Source organism: Hippocampus comes, unplaced genomic scaffold, assembly GCF_001891065.2.
Source record: "Hippocampus comes isolate QL1 unplaced genomic scaffold, H_comes_QL1_v1.1 scaffold397, whole genome shotgun sequence".
Lineage (NCBI taxonomy): Eukaryota > Metazoa > Chordata > Actinopteri > Syngnathiformes > Syngnathidae > Hippocampus > Hippocampus comes.
In genome coordinates this window covers 193,456-215,211 of record NW_017804968.1, presented here as the reverse complement: position 1 = coordinate 215,211, position 21,756 = coordinate 193,456, and the positions used below count along the sequence as shown (strand labels likewise).

Sequence of the window (21,756 nt, the reverse complement as noted above, 5' to 3'; positions counted from 1 at the left end):
GGGGGGGGCGGGTTTGTGTGTTTAACCCCTTCATGCACCCTGATAACATGATAAGCTGGTCCACTGTAGTAACCGCTGTCCCTGAAAGGGTTAAGGTGATCGGTCTGCAATTGCAGTCGTGTCCAGGGATCCTTAAGCATTATTCCCCCTCCCACCCCCCTCAGTCAAGGTCTTAACTAACACTGCAAATTCCACTTCAATTTAACTCTATTGCTGTGAAACAAATCTCTGTCTATATATCACAGGTGTCAAAGTCGAGGCCCGGGGGCCAGATCCGGCCCGCCACATCATTTTATGTGGCCCGCAGAAAGCAAATCGTCTGTGTCAACTTCCGTGATCCTTGCTGAAATATGTACCGAAATAACGGTGACAATTTGCAATAATTCTGTTCCTCTGTTTACACTCACTTGAGCAATAATTGAACAAATACGTGACTGATTTCAAAACTAGTGAGCCATCATTTTTTTTTTTTTTTTTTTGTGTACAAGTAATAATGCGATGTGATGATTAAACATTTATTCGGTTTCACTCTTTTAACGGCCCTCCGAGGGAACTCTAAAGTGGCCTGCGACAAAAATGAATTTGACACCACTGCTATATAAAGTATATAATATATAGAAATATTTTTTTTCTTTGGCATTTTGAGTTCAAATGTTTGTCATCAGCTCACACCTCGTAAATAGAATCTGAAACGTGAACTGATGCTGGAGGTGAAAGTCATCGTACTTTGCTTTACCTCAAAACAGGAAGTGGTGTTGCCCAAACACTTGACCTCCTTTTCCAAGAGTGTTCGCGTGTGTTTACGTTTACATGGAATTCAGCTTGCAGAGTTAAACAGGATGCGGGATGCTGCGGTCGTTTATACAACATGCATGCTTGAAACTTTGGCTGACGAGACCGTCGATGCTGTTTCGATGCTGAATTAGCGCATTGCTAACAGCAGAACCATCGATGCTACTTTTCGTTCGCGGAAATTCACGTGAATTGCATCAGCCTATGATACCACCGTTTCGCTTTTATTATAAGTCAATTTTGAATCTTTTGAATCCGGACGCGCGGGTGCCGAGCCGCAGAAGTTGGCTCGAATGAACGTGACTGAACGCGACTTCCTGTTTGCCGCTTTCTGTTCGTCCTCACAGTTGGAATCGGATGCGGGGCGGGGAGGATTACTTAGCCTCTCTTATTTCATGTCTGGTGTTGTTCCATTTCTTCCTCCTCTCCCATGACCTCAGGGATTCCTTTGGATGCGCAGCCATCCAGAATGCCTTCGTTTTTATCCCCTCGCAAAAGAAACCGAGGTGAACCCAAAACCTCATCGATGAGTGACTCACGCAGATAATTATTGCTTTGAGAGGAGACGTATTCGGTTTCTCTTTTTTTTTTTTTTTTTTGCCTCATACAGTGCGGTGTCTGGGACACTTTGGTATTTAGGGTTTTGGAGTAAGAAAAAAAAAAGTAAAAACAGAAGTGAACGTAGAACAGCTCATTTGCGTTCTATGTCCAATTTGTCTGCAGTCACCTTTTATGGTAATGAAGTCAGAGATTAGTTTCTAATTTTCTGTCAAGCTAATTGCTGAAAACGTCCTCCCTCACAATATACGTAAGCACTTCAGTGCCTTCGTTCACATCAGCAGTATATCCGGCGCTGTTGCTACCCTGAAATTGAATCTTCCCTTTAGATAGTCCGCAATCGTGGCCATTTAGGAGTGCCTCATTGTCCAGAGACGGTATAAAAGTGAAGTCAAAATTAAATAGGGCGGCCCAGTGATCGAGTGGTCAGCACATCGACCTCACAGTGCAGAGGTATCGGGTTCGATTCCAGCTCCGGCCTTCCTGTGTGGAGTTTGCATGTTCTCCTCGTGGGTTTTCTCCGGGTACTCCGGTTTCCTCCCACATTCCCAAAATATCCATGGCAGGCTGATTGAACACTCTAAATTGTCCCTAGGTGTGAGTGTGAGCGTTAATGGTTGTTTGTCTCTGTGTGCCCTGCGATTGGCTGCCAACCGGTTCAGGGTGTCCCCGCCTACTGCCCGAAGACGGCTGGGATAGGCTCCAGCAGCTTTAGAGCGCCTCGTTGCAAGGCAAGGCAATTATATTTGTATAGCGCATTTCATACACAAGTGAACTCTTTGGTTAAAAAAAAATACAACTTAAAAAAAAATGTTTTCAAACTTTAGCCACACCCCTAAAAATTTTCACACATGCATAAACAATTCATTAAATACACTTTAATGTAAGACAGTTTCTGGTAAGAGAAGAATCCCTCCCACTTCCAAAATGCATCGACAAAACAGCCCCCCCCCCCCCCTCCCTCTTTCCCTGGTCTTCCACTCCCCATCCCATGTGAGCGTCAGCCCGACGATGACTGGCCCCGTCTGTCCCCGCACTGCTGACGCGTTGCTGCGCTCCGGCTGGCGTGCATTGTTTGCCGCGCTACTTGTTGCTCCCGAAAGCTCGCACGCACGTTAGGCGGCGGTTGAACTCCTGCGCGGGACGCGGGGCCGGGGAAAGGGCGGCGGACAAAGCTGCGCTGCGGTGAGTGTTAACTTTTGAAAAGTTACTGGACAAAATGTTTGAGCCGGTCTGTAAGCTCTTCAGCATGAAGTGAGGGAATGTGGATTTTTTTTTTTTTTTTTTGCTGACTCATTCCTTCTTCGTGGCACACTGCGACGTTGTGGTGGAACCTCGGAGCGCTTTCAATCCCCTTATCGTTTGGAGTGATGCCTTAAATGACACCAGACTGTCAGAATGTTTCCTTAAGAAGGACTACTTTTGTCCAGTGTATGTCAAATATGATTAATATTTTCTATATAAGGCCTGACCTATATGGATTTTCAAAAATTATATATATATATTTTTGTTTGAGGCAGGTACCGTTTCCGATATTTGGCATTGTAAAACTCTGATGACCGATTCATCGACCAATCAGATTAAAGAATACATCTGAGGGGTTGAATGTCATCTTTGGTCTTATATTGTAATGTTGTCATGACTTGGATGTAAACTTGTATGATGTAATGTTATTGCATATCCAGTCATAACGAATAGCAGCACTGAAATTGACTGCAACATGTTTGCATTTAACGCCTCCCCGCCCCCCCCCCCACACACACACACGTTTGCGCTTTTTCGTCCAGAGGGAGTGCATTGTTTGCTTCACATCATTGTCCCGACTCCTCTTCCCGTTGCCCCCGCCAGCCCCCCCTTCCTCCTCCTACCACATCTGGATTGGCCCACCAGCTGACTGGGAACAAGGGAGCGGATGGGATAGAGAAAGAGGGGGGTGGGGGGGGGGGCACATACAAATGTTGGACGCGGTTCCCTCGGTGGACTTTTTGTGCAAAAACAATGTCCTTGTGAGAGAGGAAGCGCACACACACACATCCATAAGGTGTGTTTTTGTGTTGGTACACCTGCGTCGTTCAGTTCGGCAAATCAGTGTTTACTCCCCCAAGGCACAGTTTGGTTAGAGTCACTACAATTAGACTGCAAATGACTGTTTGCATGCACGTTGATCTCATTCGGCCCCCTCCCCGCCTCCTGGAAAGAAATGGAGCAATTAAGGTACTGTAATGCCCTCGTGTGTGGGCAAGGAGAGCCACACAGTCGTCGGAGTACTTTGAATGAATGGGACAAATAGTCACAAAGTGAAGAACTATATCAGGTGGAAAGTGGTCCGGCTTTGGTGAGGATTGTGTCATAGTTCACATTGCTGATTTTTAAGCAGCAGACACAATTTCGGAAAGTTGTCATATTGGTTCTGAAATGTCAACGTTTTGAAGACAAGTCTGAGGGTTTAGCAGTGTTCGAACATTTGGTTGGTCCAAATAAAATGAAGGATTGGAAAGTATTTCCCCCAAATGATTCGAATGTTTGATAATTTCATTTCAGTTGTGGTGCGGTAGTGAGGACGGAATATTTTCCGAGCGTTCAATCAGGCCAAAATTTAAAATGCGATATTTTTGTTGACAAAACCAAAATTTGAATATAGTTGCCTAACAACCGAGTGAGGGTATGGTCTTTTCAGATCGTTCAATTGTTACCGGTCCATTTATTTCAACCGTATTTATTTTTCAAATATACTGAAAATATTTTCCGTAAATAATAGGAAGAATTTTTTTTTTTCCAAGTAACTTAAAAAATAAATAAATAAATAAATAAAGACAACTTGTCGAACCACAAAATCTTAAATCTGACTCGACAAGTTGCATGATACTTCAACATGATTCCCATGCCGTTGCTTGTTCAACTCCAGCCCATGATTTTTTTGGGACAGAATCCGACTAATTTTGGTGACTCGAGTCACATGGCTTGACTCGAATCAGAGAGTAAGTCATCAATTGTCAGACGTGGACCTTAATCGGCCAAAACTCGTAAAAAGACTCATTTTGACTTCCCAAGACTCGACAAGTCTTTCCTATTTTACGCCCGAACATCGGCGGTACTCCTACGATTCCCAAAGATCCACGTTCCGCTGCGATGTTCTGTGATGAAACATCTCTTTGGGTGAGGAATGGTTTGGCGCTGCAGCGGTGCCATATGCGCAAGTGTAATTCAGCGCTCCCCTGCTGTCGGCGCAGCTGCTCGCGCCTCACAACGACTCCTGACTGTAACAAGCCGGACTCGCTATGATTTATCGTCAGGCGCTTCCATGTTGTTACAATGCAACGTATTGAGCTTCAGAAGTCTCCATGCGGACGCAGGGAACACACACAAAAAAAAATAGTAAATAGTATCAAATAATTCGAACATGAAAGTCTGGCTGTTAAAATGCCCGAGGATTGAGAAAGGTGAGAATGTTCAGACGGCAAGTTGTTCTTCACTCCTGACGCCAAAGGCCTATATGTTTATTTACCATCGCATCCGTAAGACATGCCGCTTCATGTGTGTGTTTTTTTTTTTTTTTTTTTTTGGGAAACATCGTGAGTCTTTCCTGTTTGCCCACCGCGCTAGCCAACGGCTGCTATCCGGGGAAGCGGCAGAGCCAGCAGTCATCACAAATGTGTTTTATATCCGCACAAAGAAGCCAGCTTGCACCCCCCACCCGCCCGCCCCCCCCCCCCCCCCGAATAATAGCTGTAATCCAGCCCTTTCAATATGATGCGGAACATGGGAGACGGAAATAAAACTGCAGCATTTTTACTCAATTTTTTAGGACTGGCTAGGCACATTTGCATGTGATTGATATTTATGGGGGGGAAAAAAACAAAGCAAACATTTATTTGGGTGATTTCAGTTTGATTATGATGTGAAGGCTCTGAGTACTGAAGGGCTAAACGATGAAAATAACTCACTGGGTAAAAAGTGAATCGGTTGAAATAAAACCTTTGTTAGCCCGGCAGTCGAGTGGTGAGCGCGTCGACCTCACAGTCCAGAGGTCGTGGGTTCGATCCAGGCTCAGGCCTCCCTGTGTGCAGTTTGCATGTTCTCTCCGTGCCTGCGTGGGTTTTCTCCGGGTACTCCGGTTTCCTCCCACATTCCAAAAACATGCATGGCAGGCTGATTGAACACTCCATATTGTCCCGAGGTGTGATTGTGAGCGCGGATGGTTGTTCGTCTCTGTGTGCCAAGCGGTTCAGGGTGTCCCCCTGCCTCCTGCCCGGAGACGTTCGTAAGTAGAAGTACCGCTGTTTCGCCATTAGAAATAGAGCACGGATCGAGAATGTGTGTACTGTGTGTGTGTGTGTGAGGGTGTACGTGGGCATGTGTGAGTTGCCAACAAGCGCCATCCCACATGTGCTCTCGTGGCCACGAACCTGTTCATGTGTCAGGATCAGTTATGGACTCGAGTGAGGTGTTAAAAGATGGAGAGCCTGCCAGCTTGAAATGAATCATCGTTGGTTGAATTCTTTTTTTTTTTTTTCCCTGCCACGGCCGTGCATTAACATCTCACTCGGAGGTGGGTGTTTAATGGCGGTTGTAAAAGTAAAGGCTGGTCAACACATAAAAGTGCCAAAGTGAGAGCAGAGTCTGCGCACGCGGGGGAAGGAGCAAATAATTGGCGGTCTGCTTTTTACACCAAATTGAATTCTTGAAGGTTCTTCCAGTCGGCTGCAGTCTCGGTCAACTTGACGCCAAACATTTGTCGTGGCGTGAGAGTTTGATGACCAAATGTAGTGTTTTCTCAGCTTTTGCCCCAGGGGGAGCTGTTGCTCCAGCTGTGGACTGTAAAAATCCACTCACCTCCTCCTCCGGTCTTGCCCTCTGGACCACACCGATCATCCATCAAGCAAGATCTCCCTTTTTAGTCTTTGCTCCTCGCAATCGACGGCTTCTGTTTTGCCGTCGCAAGTTATAAACCCGTCGGCGACACACGTGGCCTCTTTTCCTTGCGCGTATTGTAAAAGCGCACCAAACGAAAGTCTGGTTGAAGTTATGACTGAGCTCCGGCTCTGGAACTTAAACGACGTCTCGCCTGGACTGACTGCGGAGCACGGGTGTGTTTTTGTGCTGCAGCTTGCATACGGCTTTCCACCCCCGTAGGCCCTGTTAACCCAATTTCTTTTTTCTTTTTTCGATAAAGACATATGAAAAGGGGCTTTGTCACTGCGGGCTGGATGTTTGTTTCTGGAAGATCGCAAGACTGTCCGACATCTGAAGCAAACTATTGTTGAAGTCTGTCATGGTTTCTGGACTGTTATCACTTATTCGTATCTCGGTGACTTGATAGTGGAACTCGAAAGGCATTCCTTCCAAAGTCTTGGATGATAACTGACGATGGGCCATCTGTTATCCAGTTATCATTTTTTTTTTCTGGATCATCTTGCACAAACGTGTTTTCCCAAAGATACTTATGAATGTAGAGTGTATAGCCTTCAGAGTGGAACTCAAACTATTTGCATGAACATGCCTTTATGGCCGTGATGAGCGACGGCCATTAAGGCCCCAAACATGAACGGAACAAAAGAATAAAATAGATATAATAGTTTGTGAAAAGGAAGTCACTGCCGGGACGCGCTTTTGCAGCGTGTCAAATGCAGAAACTATCATATCAAATTATCTCCCCCAAAAATTTAGCAGTTTAATAACACACACAGCTTGATTTTTATTCTTTCCCTACTTCCCCCTATACCCCTTCACGATCGATTTGAGACCATTTCTCGGGCTACCGGTCGATCGCGAGTGACGTATTGAGCACCCTTGGTATAGAGGAATTGTTTGTTTTGCCCTCAAAGTGTTTCTATTTTTCTGTATTGAGGATTTCCACCCATTGGGGGTGGGTGTGCAACTCTAGGGCGTTATTCCAATAACTGCAGAATCAGTATTTTTTTCCCCATTCCATGTGTTCAAACACAGCTTCGTCACCACTCGATATTCCCCTTCCAATCTCAGGCATGCAGCCATCTGTTTATCCAGTTATCTTTTTTTTTTTTTCTGGATCATCTTGCGCAAACGTGTTTTCCCAAAGCTACTTATGAATGTACAGTGTCGCCTTTAGAGTGGAACTCAAACTATTCCTGAACCCTTTTCATGCCTTTATGGCCGTGATGATCGACGGCCATAAAGGCCCCAAATGTGTTTATTCTTTCCCCACTTCCCCTTAAACCCCTTCACAATCAATTTGAGACCATTTCTCGGGCTACCGGTTAATCGCGAGTGACGTATTGAGCACCCTTGGTATCGAGAAATTGTTTGTTTTGCGCTCAAAGTGTTTCTATTTTTCTGTATTGGGGATTTTCGCCCATTGCGGGTGGGGGTGTAACTCTAGGGCGTTATTCCAACACCTGCAGAATCAGTTTTTCCATCCCACACCTTCGTCACCACTCGATATTCCCCGTCCAATCTCAGGCGCGCGGCCATCTGTGTCCGAAAGTCAACCTGCATTTAATCTCACCGGCCCTATTAGCTCGCATACGACTTCCGGTCTCGCTGAGTCGCCGACTTGGCTGTGGACAAGTGCTGCTCTTCCAACAAGGTGATGGGGCGGTGGGATGATCTGGTGCAGACAAGGCTCATTTATGCGGTGCATTGGGACCGGCATCAGAGCCAAACAGGAAGGACAATAATTAGACGTGCGGCGCTAATGATCACAGACGGCTCCGTGTGTCGCCGTCTTTTGGTCGGCTCGTTTGTGTGTCAACATATGTTAGGCAACCGAGTTGGAAAAGGTGTGTTAATTAGGTTTTTTTGTCTCTGTTCCAAGGATTTGATATTTCATACAGAGCTGTGATTCAACTTTGGATTTTCTCGGTATGATGTGCACGTCATCAACAGTTGAGGGAATTATTTCATCCAACTATTTTGATCGGAAAGATTCTTTTGAATGTTCTTGCGGTTCGCTGTTACTATGGAAACAATGTTATGGATTTGGTGAAGTTTGCGTTTTTTGTGCTGAAAAATGATGAGACAAAACCCAGCGCGGGGTAATTATGTGGATATGAAGCAGTTGCAACCAATCACTCGAATGCAGCGCCGACCGAAAGGAAGATGTCATTTTGTGAGATTTTTGGACAATTATATGTTACCAGATTAAACTTGTACACACAATTAGGAAAATTGTACAACATTTGTTTGGTTTGGTTGTTTTTTTGCGGCTCGACGCCATGCCACCGGGTTCATATTTTGCCAGTGTAAGCAGGGTCGGTCTGGCCTGGAACTGAAGCGCGGGGGCGTGCATTCCTGTGAAATCGCAGCGCCGCATTGGGCTGAGCTTGCAACTTTGTTTGTGTGTTGTGTGTGTGTGTGGTTGACGCTGATGTAAAGTGACAGACAGACTGATCGATGGCGTTTTCGCTGCCACACTGGTTTGTCGTCGTCCTGTAATGGATGCCTCCGTTTATTATTTTGGCTGACATGTTTCGGAGGTTGAGGTTGTAAAAGCGTGCTTCTCCTCTCCAAGATAATCCAAATGAGTTTTTCATCACATGATCTGGTTTGATTGTACTTCCTCGACATATTTTCCCACAGATTTCGAGATGCTACTCGTTAGCGGGAACAAGTGTGTTCGTGTTAGCATTAAGCTAGCAGACATCCAGGCAAAGTTAAGTGACTGTTTTAAATTCTTTATGGGGTTGGATTATTGAATCTTATCTCTCTTTCAGACAGACGGATCGATGGCGTTTTCGCTGCCACACTGGTTTGTCGTCGTCCTGTAATGGATGCCTCCGTTTATTATTTTGGCTGACATGTTTCGGAGGTTGAGGTTGTAAAAGCGTGCTTCTCCTCTCCAAGATAATCCAAATGAGTTTTTCATCACATGATCTGGTTTGATTGTACTTCCTCGACATATTTTCCCACAGATTTCGAGATGCTACTCGTTAGCGGGAACAAGTGTGTTCGTGTTAGCATTAAGCTAGCAGACATCCAGGCAAAGTTAAGTGACTGTTTTAAATTCTTTATGGGGTTGGATTATTGAATCTTATCTCTCTTTCGAAGAGCAAAAATAGACATTTTTTCAAAATTTTCAGACTAATGTACACGTAAGACAATAACAAACATCCCCCACCCCAATTTTGCGTCTTAAACAATTCGTAAATGACAGAGTAATGTAAAACAGTCAACGTTTCTGCCTGTGATTCATATTTTTAACTGATGGATATAATAATCATTGTTGGAATACCCTAATTGACATTTGACTCAAAAAAAAAATGTTTTGGTCGGGCAGCACTTCTTTATTTTATGTTTACTTTGACAATGCCCGTCAACTGGGAGTGGTATTAAACAACTTGAAGACTTTTTTTTTTAAGGTTGGGTCATTTAAGTGTCACGGCCCAACTGTACTATAGGTTGGACTGTAAATCAATGGATGCATATGCGATCAAGGGTCTTTTGGGGTTAGTCGGTTATTGCCGCTTGTGGGTGAGATACACCACTAATGACAGGGGGCCGCGCCACACAGCAGCCAGCGGCGGCTCTCGGGTTTGCATAACGTCTCATTTAGAACCCAACGTCGCCCGTATTTTTTGCATATTTACTCCCGAGTCAAGGCAGAGCGAAGACACAAACTCTCCCAAAAACAAAAAAAAAGTTATCAATGTGGGATAACAATATTTTCAGATGGGATTTACAGGACGCATTAAAAAATGCGAGCAAGTGCTCTTCCTGTCTGGGGACGGCGGTGGTGAGCCGTCAGGGCCAGCAAGGACTTCTCTGCTGGTTTCAACACAATCAGAAGCATTGATGCGAATTTAACACCTGAAGCCTAATATTTGACATTTGGTGACCCCTGCTCAAATTTCAAATTTGTCCTCACAGGGCCAGATAGCTGGCCCTCGATGGCGTCTTGGTCTAAATCAAGCCTGTCATGTTGTTCGATACAAATTGATGTACATGGCACAGTTGTGTGCCGAGTGACTGCATTTCGGTATAATTTGGATGTTTTCTGTAATTGCGAGGTGGATTAAGTCGGCTTGAATGTATTTTTGGATGTGATTTATCGTGTGCGCTAAACGAGCGAGCGAGTGCTCTTCATGTCTGTACAACAGATGCGGGACGTGCGGTCGGCATGATGTGGATGCTTGAGAAAGGCAATGAATAGAAGTCCGAGTGAAGTCTGCCAAATTATTATTTTTTTAATCATAAATATGACATGAATAACATCAGGATTTTTTTTTAACTCTCTGCACTTTGGCCTGCAAATGTGCATGTCACCAGCAGGGGGTGCGATTTCCCTGTACGGATTGTCAGCACATAGTTGAGTCAATTGAATGAAACCACTTTAGGAAATCTGCTGCTAAATCTCATACCAGCGGCTACAAACTTTAATCTGATCGAGGCCTTGTTCTCCTCAAGTGCGCATTGCTCAGTTTTACATTCAAAGTAGTTGGTGTGACATTTGATTGGCTGGCAAAGACGTATTAAGTGAGAATACGTATGCGATGACTCGATGTTCCCCAAAAATTATTGCCTGTGGGGGACATTTTCCGACATCCACATTTCGATTCAAGAATTTCAGCTTTCATACCTCTGGGATCTCGCTTACACCCAAAAACAACATCTGTCCCCCTTTGGCCGCGGGTGACTGAAGCACTCCGGTATCTGGGCTCTCTCGCACTCACAATGGCATAACACAATCGGCGAACACGTGGCCACGCAGGCGTGTGTGTGTGCACCGTGTGGAGAATGTGACAATGCAATGCGGGGCTTTGTAGAAGTTTGCTTTGTCGTGTTTATGCGGCACGGATGCACAAAAGGACGTACAAGCTGGTATTTCTAAAGCTTAGCAAAAGGTTTTTGTCATACTTGCTCATTCAATTCAATGCACATTGTGCAGATTTTTCTAGTACGGGTGCCTTGGCCACGTGGGGGCAGTATAATTCATACTTCAAACTTCCTGTCTTGATTAGGCAGCCAATCATTTTACAGCAGGGCATGCCCCTGTCAAGAAGTCAAATAAGATTGTCTGTTTCGCAGAGGATAAAGAATATATACCTGTGAATACTCTGATATTGTCTCCTCTTAATTCTGTTGTCGTGAAATGTCATCAATTTTTATGCTAAGAAAAGTATTGGCTAGCTCTGATTTGATCATTAAGCTGGGAAAGTAAAAATAAATAAATCAATCAATCAATAAAATTAACTATGACCAGCAGATGGCAGCATTCTTCGATGAGATCACCTTATATCATGGAATGCGGTAGTTTATGAACATTGCTAATCTTAGGAAATTCGATTGTTTAGAAGCCATGACCTACATATGCACGCACACACACGACTAAATACGACTACTAATGATAATAGTAGTGCTGGACAGTCGAAATGCAATCTTTAAAATGTTATCATGGGAATAAAATAATGAATGATTCATGCTAACATTAATGTAAAAAAATCCCATGGACTAAAATGTCCTCGTGAGTTGGCCACCTAGCTGAAAACAAACAGAGCAGACGATGAGCTGTCATGCTAATTTGGCTCGCCTCAGAGGCGTGGGAAGCTCGGTCATATGCACGGATGCGTTTGTGCCTCCTGGGACGTCCATATCGCCTCCGAGGAAGTTGCCTCGGGACTAACAGGCTTTTGACCCGTTTGACCGAGCCCAATTAATGATGAGGAAATGCTAACCCTAGTTACATGCCCGTAGATGCGAAGCAGATAAGGGTAACCACTCATGTGCATCATTTCTATTTACATTTTTAAAAATAACACTGTGTACAATGTGTACATGCATCGAATCAATCCTTGGGGAGAGTGTTGCTGTCCTGTTCATCACCACTCTCGACATGCCTCGTGACAAGCCCCCGCAAACCTCCCCGAGGGACTATTTTTGATCCCTTGGGTCACTGACCTCCACAACAAGGGTCACTATCACAATCAAGGGGTATCAGTCTGACCCTACTTTACTTCCGTACAGATTTGAGTTTCATTTTGATGCCAAAGCGCCGTGTCACTAAAGTTTGAAATGACTCGAAAGGCACTTTAAGGGTCACACAAGCGAGGTTTTGTCCCCTCTACCAGCTCGATGTGGCACGGGCGGCTTTGTGTGTGTGTGTCTGTGTTTCCATGACATCATTACACTGCCCGTCAACTTGTCAGACATGACCTGTAGTCTACACTGCAGCCCCCTCCCCCTTATTTAAAGACACCAAAGGGCATGAAGTCGCCCCCACCCCCCCCAACCCAAATACAAGAAAGTGTCACCCCACCTGCATAGGCCCAAACAGAGAGGTCAGACTGGTAATGAGGAGGGGAGCAAGCCTGTTGACTCATCAAACACCACTCTGTATGCCCGTGTGTGTGTGTGTGTGTGTGTGTGTGTGTGTGTGTGTGTGTGTGTGTGTGTGTGTGTGTGTGTTTGGGAGAGAGCCTCCCTTTCTTCACACTGAGCACACACACACACACACACACACACACACACACGTCAAGGTGTCATGTTGTGAGACGAGAGGAAATTCTAAATGGGCTCTCCAGCTTTTGAACTGTATGCTAATTCATCGCTGACGGTGAGGTTGCCCTGGGAGCTGCATTTCATTAAAAAAATATATATATATATATATATATATATATATATATATATATATGATTTTAGAAAAAATGATGAATGTCAGAGTTGAACGCTTTGAGTCCCTCTCAGACTCATTTTTATACATGCAAGAAGGCAAGAAGTCACGGTCACATAAAAGGGTACCTTCGTCATTCTCGTGTTTGTGCTTGGCGGAGGTATTCACAAGCGTGTGTGACATTTTTGGGGGAAGTAGTCAAGTTTCTTGTCTCTATTACATGCGGTCGAAAGTGCGCGGATTCCACGTGTCAGGTTTAAACACTGAGAAAGCCCCCAATTCGAGTCCATCAAATACTGGGATGTAAAATTGTGTGGGTGCGCTTGCGCTTGCATTGTTGCCAGTCCACGCGTGGATTCTTTAGCTACTTGTGGAAGCCTGTGACATGTATTGTAAATAAGAAGAATAATAATAACAAACTAGCAACTAAAACAGATACTGTTTTTAAAGCCTGACCTCCTTAGCGGAGAGAGTGCGTGTTTTGTCACAGTTTCATACCGCAGGATTTGATGATTTTTGCATGGCTACTGGAAAGAATGTGCGGGTAAACATTTTTCTTTTTTTTTTCTTTTTTTTGGTCTGCTCCTTCTGTTATGATACTTGTAGATGTGTCGTAGAAGGACCCGTCGTTCACAAGCATTTGAAATCGATGGATGACGAATCGGCATGAGAAAGATGCTTGATACCTTTTTTTTCCCGGGGGGGGGGTACAAGTGGTATTTGATTGCTTGACAGCTGAGCGGGGCATGGTTTCAGTGCAATCAGTGGACACGCCCCCAGCATCTTTTCACACATTTTAAGCGTTGTTTTATGTACTTGCCCCTTTTTTGTGAGGTGGGGGCCATGATTGTAACAAAACGTCAATCTGGAGTGTTATATTTACAACACTTTCGAGACGAAATTTAATATTATACACGATAAACAGACTGAATAAGTGGGGGCAGTGTCTTATGTCATTTTTTTTTGTTTTGTTTAGTTTTTTTGTATATTTTTAAATAAATACAAATTCTCTCTTTGTAGAGCGCTGATAGGTGTACCTAATGAACTGTCCCGTTGCGGGACTTGACGCGTGTGCGCGTGCGTGGGAAGGACCCACTGACGGACGCAGGGGGGGAAGTGGGGGAGTGTAGACTAATGGGAAGAGCCGAAGGCGCAGAGGGAGGTGCAGTGTTTGGAGGATTAGCCCCTCTCGCTCCCTCTCACGCTGTTCTCCAAACTTTCCTAGCATGTGTGCTCTGCTCTGATACTTTTCGCCACTCTTTGCATTTTTTTTTTACACCAGTCGACGTCGGACTGCGAATTTCTCCGAAAACAAACACTCGACACTTGTTTTTTTTTTTTTAACCTGGGAATTTTGAAAGAGCACCATGACTTCGCGGTGAGAACTTAAACAAACAAAGCAACAAGTGTTTTAACTGCGACTTAATTCGGAGATTCTTTTAGGGTCCATTGCGTCGCCATGTCGACTTGGACATCTTTGGACCGTACCATGTGACGTCGGAGGGTTCCGCCGGTGGTGTTGTAAACACGCACGTTTCGGTCTTTTAACCGAACTTTTGTAGTTTCACGTTCATTATCCGCCCCCCCTCACCACCAAAACGCTCACATGGAAGACGACCAGGGGACCGGACCCCCCTCGGAGGAGTCCCCCAGGGCCGGCAGCGCCGCTGGTTCCGACAGTTTCTCACAACTTTGGAGCGATGTGATGGGGATGCTGGTAAGTTAAAAAAAAAAGTGGCGTGGGGGTGGCTATTCACAAGCGTGTGTGATTTCCCCCCCCCTCCTGGTTTTTAAAGGTTTTTGTTTTTGTTTCGTTTAAGTCTTGAAGTTGTTGTCTCGATTACGTGCGGTTGAGAGCGCCCGAATTCGCATTTCCTTATGCTTGATATCCATCATCATCATGTCCCAGTACTAGTTGCTCTTTGTCCACTAGTAAAAGTCAGCTCACGAATAACAACGAGTACTTCTAGTGAAGCACGAGAACCTTATGTTGATGCTTTCAAAACTTAGCTTGCAGCAGACGTGTGCACATTTTCAGCATGACGTCCCCGATCCACTGGTGAAAGGACAACTTTGATCCTCTCCTTTTTCATCTATAACTGCTTCATATAACGCAGAGGATGCAGAAAAGTGGTTAAGATTGCATGACTGTCTGTGTCTTATGTGTTGTATTATTTTGTTATTTTGACTTCAAGCTGGCGCGGAGAGTGGCTGCCTTTACAGCAGCTCTTATATTTTGTTCTTCTACTTCTTCCTCTCATAACTTTGCTGCTGTGAATTGGGAATTTCTCCATTGTGAGACTAATAAACGTTTTCTTATCTTATCATGTGTAGTTCGAGGAGCATGCAGTTGTCCTACTCGTGAGAACAAAGAGCATACAACCAAGACAAGTAGTACTACTAACTTTTTGGGGGGGGTTGTAATCACTAGTTGGACAGCTACATGCTGACATTGGTGCACTACTAGTGAAACACTTAATGTTAACTCGTAGAATTTAGTATCTAGTCGTGCTTTTCCAACATGTGTGTCAAAGTTTTGCGTTTCGTTCGGCCAAAGAGCGTACTAGTATACAAATATGTAAATATGACTGCACCTGAAGCTTGATATCAGTGATATTGAGTTAATGCTTAACAGATTTTGAGAAATTTATGACGAGGATTCATTTGATGTGCTTGATTTCCAGCTCATGGTCCACATGCTAGTTTGCATCATCCTCATCAAAGGAGTCTTGGGAGTCAAATTACTAAGGCACACTTGTGGGACTAGCTCATGGTCCACATGCTAGTTTGCATCATCCTCACCAAAGGAGTCTTGGAGTCGAATTACTAAGGCACACTTGTGGGACACCACTAGTGCCTTCCACTGACATTTCTGCTCACCAGTAGGACAACATTAGCGCCCGAGTAGGAAAACTGTGAGCTGAAACGGCACTACGACTCGTGCACGGCTGTGTATGAAGGACATCGATGTAGTTGTATGCCAAACACTACTCTCTTGTTTCGGCCGATCCATTTGATATGCCGACCAAATGCGTTGGCAGCCACTTCCGCTCTGTGTCAAGGCGAGGTGTTAATTTGTTTTGGTCTAGCTCTGAAAATGTGAATGTTTGTGTTGCGAAAGAGGGTGGGAGTGGGGCTCGGTGGGTGTTGTTGCTGTACTGCCCTTTGACACCGGGCGGGAGACCTGTCTCCCATCCAGCCAATTTATTCCGATTTATAACTCCCGAGGCACATGTCGGCAAAGGATGTGCTCGTCTTTTTTGACGTTTTTCCTCTTCTGTCTGTTGCCAGCTCTCTCTCACACACACACACACACACACACACACACACACACACACAAACACGACAGGAGCCAACCAAGCCTTTTTGTACGTTTTTGCAAATATCAAATGCGAATTGGCATCTTTTTTGGCAGTCTTGATCAAGCTTTAAACATCTTGCTGGCGGGCAAAAACTGAAAATAGACACCCGTGTCGACGTGGCAGCATGTTTCAACATTTTGGAGATGGAAACATTTGAAAGCAGGATGTTGTCATTGTGGATTAAAGAAAGGAAAAAGTGTTAACCTCATTTATCGCAGTGTTGCTTACATATTTAGTTTTGGTTCATCCCCATCGTTTGCGAAAACTGACTTCATGCTTGCTAAGCTCTTCCCCTTACCTACCGTTCAATTCTAAGCTGCCCCCAAGGCCCGCAGCTAACTGTTTAACCCTCGGCATTTCTTATCTGTTCGTTTATAAAATGCGCAAAAATGTTTACGTTCCTACAGTGGAGCGGTCGAGACGATTGTTGGAATGCGAGATCCATAAGTGTGATGTCAACCAAGATGCATTTTACCGTCTTTACAAGTCAATGATGATACTTTTCTGTCTGTTGCACTCAAACAACCTGGACGGCTAACACTAATGTCATCAGATTTTTGCTTGGCTCGTACCTCGGAGGCAAAAAAACCCCCCAAAAAAAAACCTCTCATCCAGTTTATGATGTCAGAGATCTCTTCAGCCTAAGCCTTGTGAAAAGCCCTTCTTGCCTGGAGGAGATCCTCTGTTTGAATAGAGATATGTGGTATTACGTATCTTGTAGGTGAGTGTGTTTTTTTTTTTTTTTCTTTGTCAACCCAAGAATATAATCACGCTCTGGAGACATGGATATTGATTGTCCCTGGGCTGTGCCAGACAAGGTTATCCTTATGTGATTTCTCCCATGTAAACACAACGTAGTTTGGTCTAGTGGATGCGTCGTCACTCGATAATGTTTTTTTTTTTTTGTTTTGCCAGGTGAATATCGTACTAGTCGGAATGGTAAACCCCTCTATTGCAAGGGTGTCAAATTCATTTTTGTCGCGGGCCACTTTGGAGTTACGTCGTATGACTTGTACACACACAGAAAAAAAAAAATTATGGCTTCCGAGTTTTGAAATCTGTCAACTATTTGTTTGTCGTTTGTTCAATTATTGTTCAAGTGAGCGTAAACAGGGAAGCCAGATCTCAACATTATTTCTTACACATGACAATTTGTCAATTCGGTACAGATTATCAAGCATCATGGAAGTTGACACACACGATTTGCTTTAGCGGGCCACATAAAATGACATGGCGGGCCCAAACTGGCCCCCCGGGCCTTGAGTTTAACATCTGTGCTATAATGGATGGCTATGTTATCTAATTATTGTAAATTGCCTTAAATTCTGCCAGTATTGATGTGGTCTTTTAAACAAAGATGCCTTTTTGTTGTTGTTGTTGTTGTTATTCCTAAAAGTGGCAGAATTCTTTTCATGAGTCCACAAATTCCTTAACGCTTGCATCTGACAGAAAGGCGTCGATAGCCGCGGTTGTTTTTGGTCCACTGACAACTTTTTAGCTATGAAAATCGCACAGGGTATCAAGCTAAAATCACCGCACTGATTGGTAGACTCGAATGTGAACTGTAGCCAAGCCAGCTGAGTTCTGGATAAGCGCCCCTCCCTTGACTGGTCTCATCACTCACTTCCCGCAGGCTTCCTTTTGCTGCTTTGCGGTTCAAGCCACGGATATCCTCAGGAAGCTCTCTCAAAAGGACTGGGCCGGGACCCCCTTGCTTCACCTTCCTCAGTCTTCTTCCTTTTCTTTGACCGTTTGTCAACTGCATTTTGTGGAATTCTTTCTAATATTTCCGAGATATTGTAAATTATCGTCTGGCGTCGGGTCGAACCCCCCCAAAAATGTTTATCGCGGTTTTGTATAACGTCATTCATAGAAATATGTCATTTTCATTATTTTTTTTTTTTTTTAAACTTTCATGCTAACGCTACGTCAGGTGACGTTGAAGCTCGTGTGTATCCAATGCCAGACGGCGCGTACGCCGCCACACAAAAACATGAGTACAGTTACAGCACAAAACAAGTCAGCTGTCGGTAATTTTAACCGGCTGAGCCAGTCCCGAAGTTACGTAGCGTGTGAAAGTGATCGCGCCGGCTGTCGTTTTCTTGACATAACTTGAGACACCCGGCTCCATTGTACACACTTTGTCATTGTCCTTTCCCAAAAGAGAACAGTCGCGAGGCCAATTTGGGTAACAATGCCGCGGATACCGGCATTCGACGTCACCCAACACCAGCGCTGTCAGGAATGTAAGTCCAAAAGAATTGACCAGAGCGAGCATTATGGTTTTACCGCTAGGATTTTAGCACCTGGGGATTTAAAAAATTTTTTTTCCTTGTCCAAGAAAAAAGTACTTTTTGAACTCTGCAATGCCTTCAAGAGTAGCTTGAGGAGAACTGTTGAGTGATCTGAAGATTACCACTGAGCTGTGAAGTTAATTTTGGAGCGCAGTTTTTCCAAACTGCAACCAAAAATCGACCTTGTGTGCCGGCCGGACAGTCTAAATGAGATGTAAATGGGCTGTCACTTATATAACCCTTTTCTACCTCGGGTACCGAAAGCGCTTTACACCGTTAGCTCATTCACCTACTTGATGACGCAACATCAAGAGCGACTGGGGGGGTTCAGTCGCTTGCTCAAGGACACTTTGATACGGTCCGTGAAAGAGGAAAGCAGTCCGTCGAGGAAAGCCTTCACGGTCTCTGGAACGCTATGCGAAGAATTCCGTGGCCAATTGATTAAGCGAGGAAAGTTGACTTGGCCTTTTGACTATTTCCACTCGCCGAAATTTTGCGGCGGTATTATGGAGTCTATAGCGGAGATAATGTCATCAATTTTTATGAGCGAGGCTCGCACATCTTGACGAATCCACTTGCACTTTGCTTATGCTATAAATCTGTTGAAAAGTTTGGCAGCCTCCTTCACAAGACGATGACACATGCGCCTTGACTGACAATACACGCAAGCATTCCTACGTGTTAGTTCTTGGGTGTTGTTTTTATTGTTCCAAGTCAATCTTGGGAGTCGGTCCCTCCCTTTTCGCTCAGGGCGGAGGAGCGGTTTACGTCATCCCGAGCAGTTTGACTCTCTCAAGCTCTTGTCGCCAGCAACTTTTAAGTGCAAGTGTGAGATTTGATTTGGAGTTGCCGAGCATACAATGGGAGCCGAGCCAAGATTTGCAGACCTTGGCTGTTCACTGCTCCGGCTGCGGTTGTTTTAGGCAATACCTAAAGATGTTGATCAAAGACTGCCAACGTTGTCGTTAACCCCGACATGGTCACTCAAAACCCTTCGTTCGGCGAGGTTGGCGGCACAGCTGGAGTCGTCACTTCCGCCGGCATGATCAAGCTAATCCAGCATGCTTATTAACACCTCCCGAAACTTGCCTGCGGCTAACCAGGGAAAAAAAAAAAAAAACCACATTGCGTTATTTTAGCCGACTAAAACATGCGCAGCATATGTTTCTCGGAAGAGCAAAACTGCTCAGGGAATGTCCCTGTTGAGATTCGTCCGTCAGCTGGAACCATGTGTTGGGACGCAACTGCTTTTGTTATCCAATGGGAAAGCAGCCGAAACGAGACGTTTGTTGTGTGTGTGTTTAGAAGTCCCATCGCAAATCACGTGTGACCCTCAAATACTCCAGATCACGGCGTGAGTGATTCTCGTCTCGAAATGAAGTCGCATATTTTCAGTAGATACTCCAGTAGTTCTGTTCAGGTCACTCTCCGCCTGCTTCGGGTTGTGTTGGAATCTCCTGCATGTTAAAACTCATTCACTCCCAAAGACGTTTTTAAACGTCTTTTCAGACTTGGTCTAGAATTGGCTGGTACTGAATGAGTTAATGTGCGTTCTCTCACACTGATGCACACACACACACACACACACACACACACACACACACACACACACACATCTCCGAAAGAAGACCCCGTGCCAGTGTTTGCATGTGTCACTGGCAAAGCCTCACATCCACTCACAGTGATCCATTTATCCGCGGCCTGGCAGCCGCATAGTGAGTCCAGTTGAGAACGTCTAAGAGAGACTGTTCGGACCCTCGCGCAAGTGACTCAATGCTAGTTGTCCGCCCGGATCAACGCTGATGAATATTTATCGAGGCCTATCGTTGCAAGGGTGACCTACATTTTTACCAAGACCAGACTTCGAGAATGCTTCCTGTCCACCATCTAACGAATAAAAGATCCAGAGGACGCAAAAAAGGTTCTCATTAACTGATCTCTGGCCTTTCACTCAGACCCCTCTAGTAGTCAACGGGTTCCTTTTCGCTCTTAGTGGTTGAAACCTTTCCTCCCCTTGACCCACAACGCAAGTGCAGCAGACAAAGACAGGAACCGCGGCGATCTGAACTGCAGCGAGCGGAAGACTGTGTTTTGATTTTGGGTTCAGTCAACGTCCCAAGGAGGGAAAAGGGCATGCGGGTTCGAACGGGATAAGGACCATAAACAAACCGCGGCCTGACAAAGATGGCAAAAAAAAAAAAAAAAATGAATGAAAGTTCAAACAACGCTGACCTTTTTATTCAAATGTATTCATAACGTTTCTGTTTGTATTGTGCGTGTGCAAGTGATTATCCAACAGGAACAATGGCATTATAAAAAGATTTTGCAATGGCAGCGTTTTTCCATTCCTTCCTGGATGTTCTGAGGCTAAACATCTTCTTCTCTTTCTCTCTACAGGATGGTTCCCTGGGCAACATAGATGACCTTGCTCAGGAATACTCGGAATACTACAACACCTGCTTCAGCGACGTCAGCGACCGTATGGAGGAGCTCCGCAAGAGACGAGTGTCCCAAGAGCTGGACATGGTAAACAAACACCCATCGTCGCTCCTTTCTGCCGCGTAGCCACTTAGCCGTCTCTATCTCGGAGTCTTTGTCCCTTTTCGCGTGGATGTAGGCTAGTGGGGCACCTCTTTGGTTGCCTAGCTGCAAGCAAACGTTTAAAGGAATGCAGCAAGTGGTAGCATAAAGGTTGTTTGCGCCATAGTGCTCTCGCCACAAAGCCCGCATGTAAACAAAACCGCGGATCCTGTCAGGTTGATCGAAACCTGTTTCTTGAGCCGCTCCAATGACACGTCGAGAGGTGCAATGAAGTGTACACGGATGATCGACTGCTTCCAGCGCTCTGGCCCCGCCCCCGAAAAAAATTGAGTGATGATTCTGATTTTGTGATGATGGTCACGTTCCATCCGTGAGCCCCGCTGGCTGGCCTCCCGTTTTGTCGAAGCTGGGAAGCCCCCATCTTGAATTACTTGTAAGTGGAAAATGATGAAGTCACGTTGGTGTTGCAGAGATGAAGTTTAAAAAAAAAAAAAAAAAAAGTGATCTGTGAGTTTGAGGGCCGTGGTAAAACTCCAAAAATGTGTGGAGGACCGACCTCCAGATGCCGATGGCGTGACGCAACAATCGGACTCAAGTTATTGCTCACACATGCCGCACGTGCATT

The 21,756-nt window shown here is 45.0% G+C and overlaps 1 protein-coding gene across 1 annotated transcript in view; it reads left to right on the top strand.

Annotated features, from left to right (window-relative positions):
* LOC109527811 (SAM and SH3 domain-containing protein 1) overlaps nt 1-21,756 on the top strand; it is a 122,981-nt gene that overhangs the window by 74,480 nt on the left and 26,745 nt on the right. Inside the window, exon 2 of the mRNA XM_019889926.1 lies at nt 20,988-21,116. Coding sequence (XP_019745485.1) covers nt 20,988-21,116 — 129 coding nt within the window. The remainder of the gene's footprint in view (nt 1-20,987; nt 21,117-21,756) is intronic.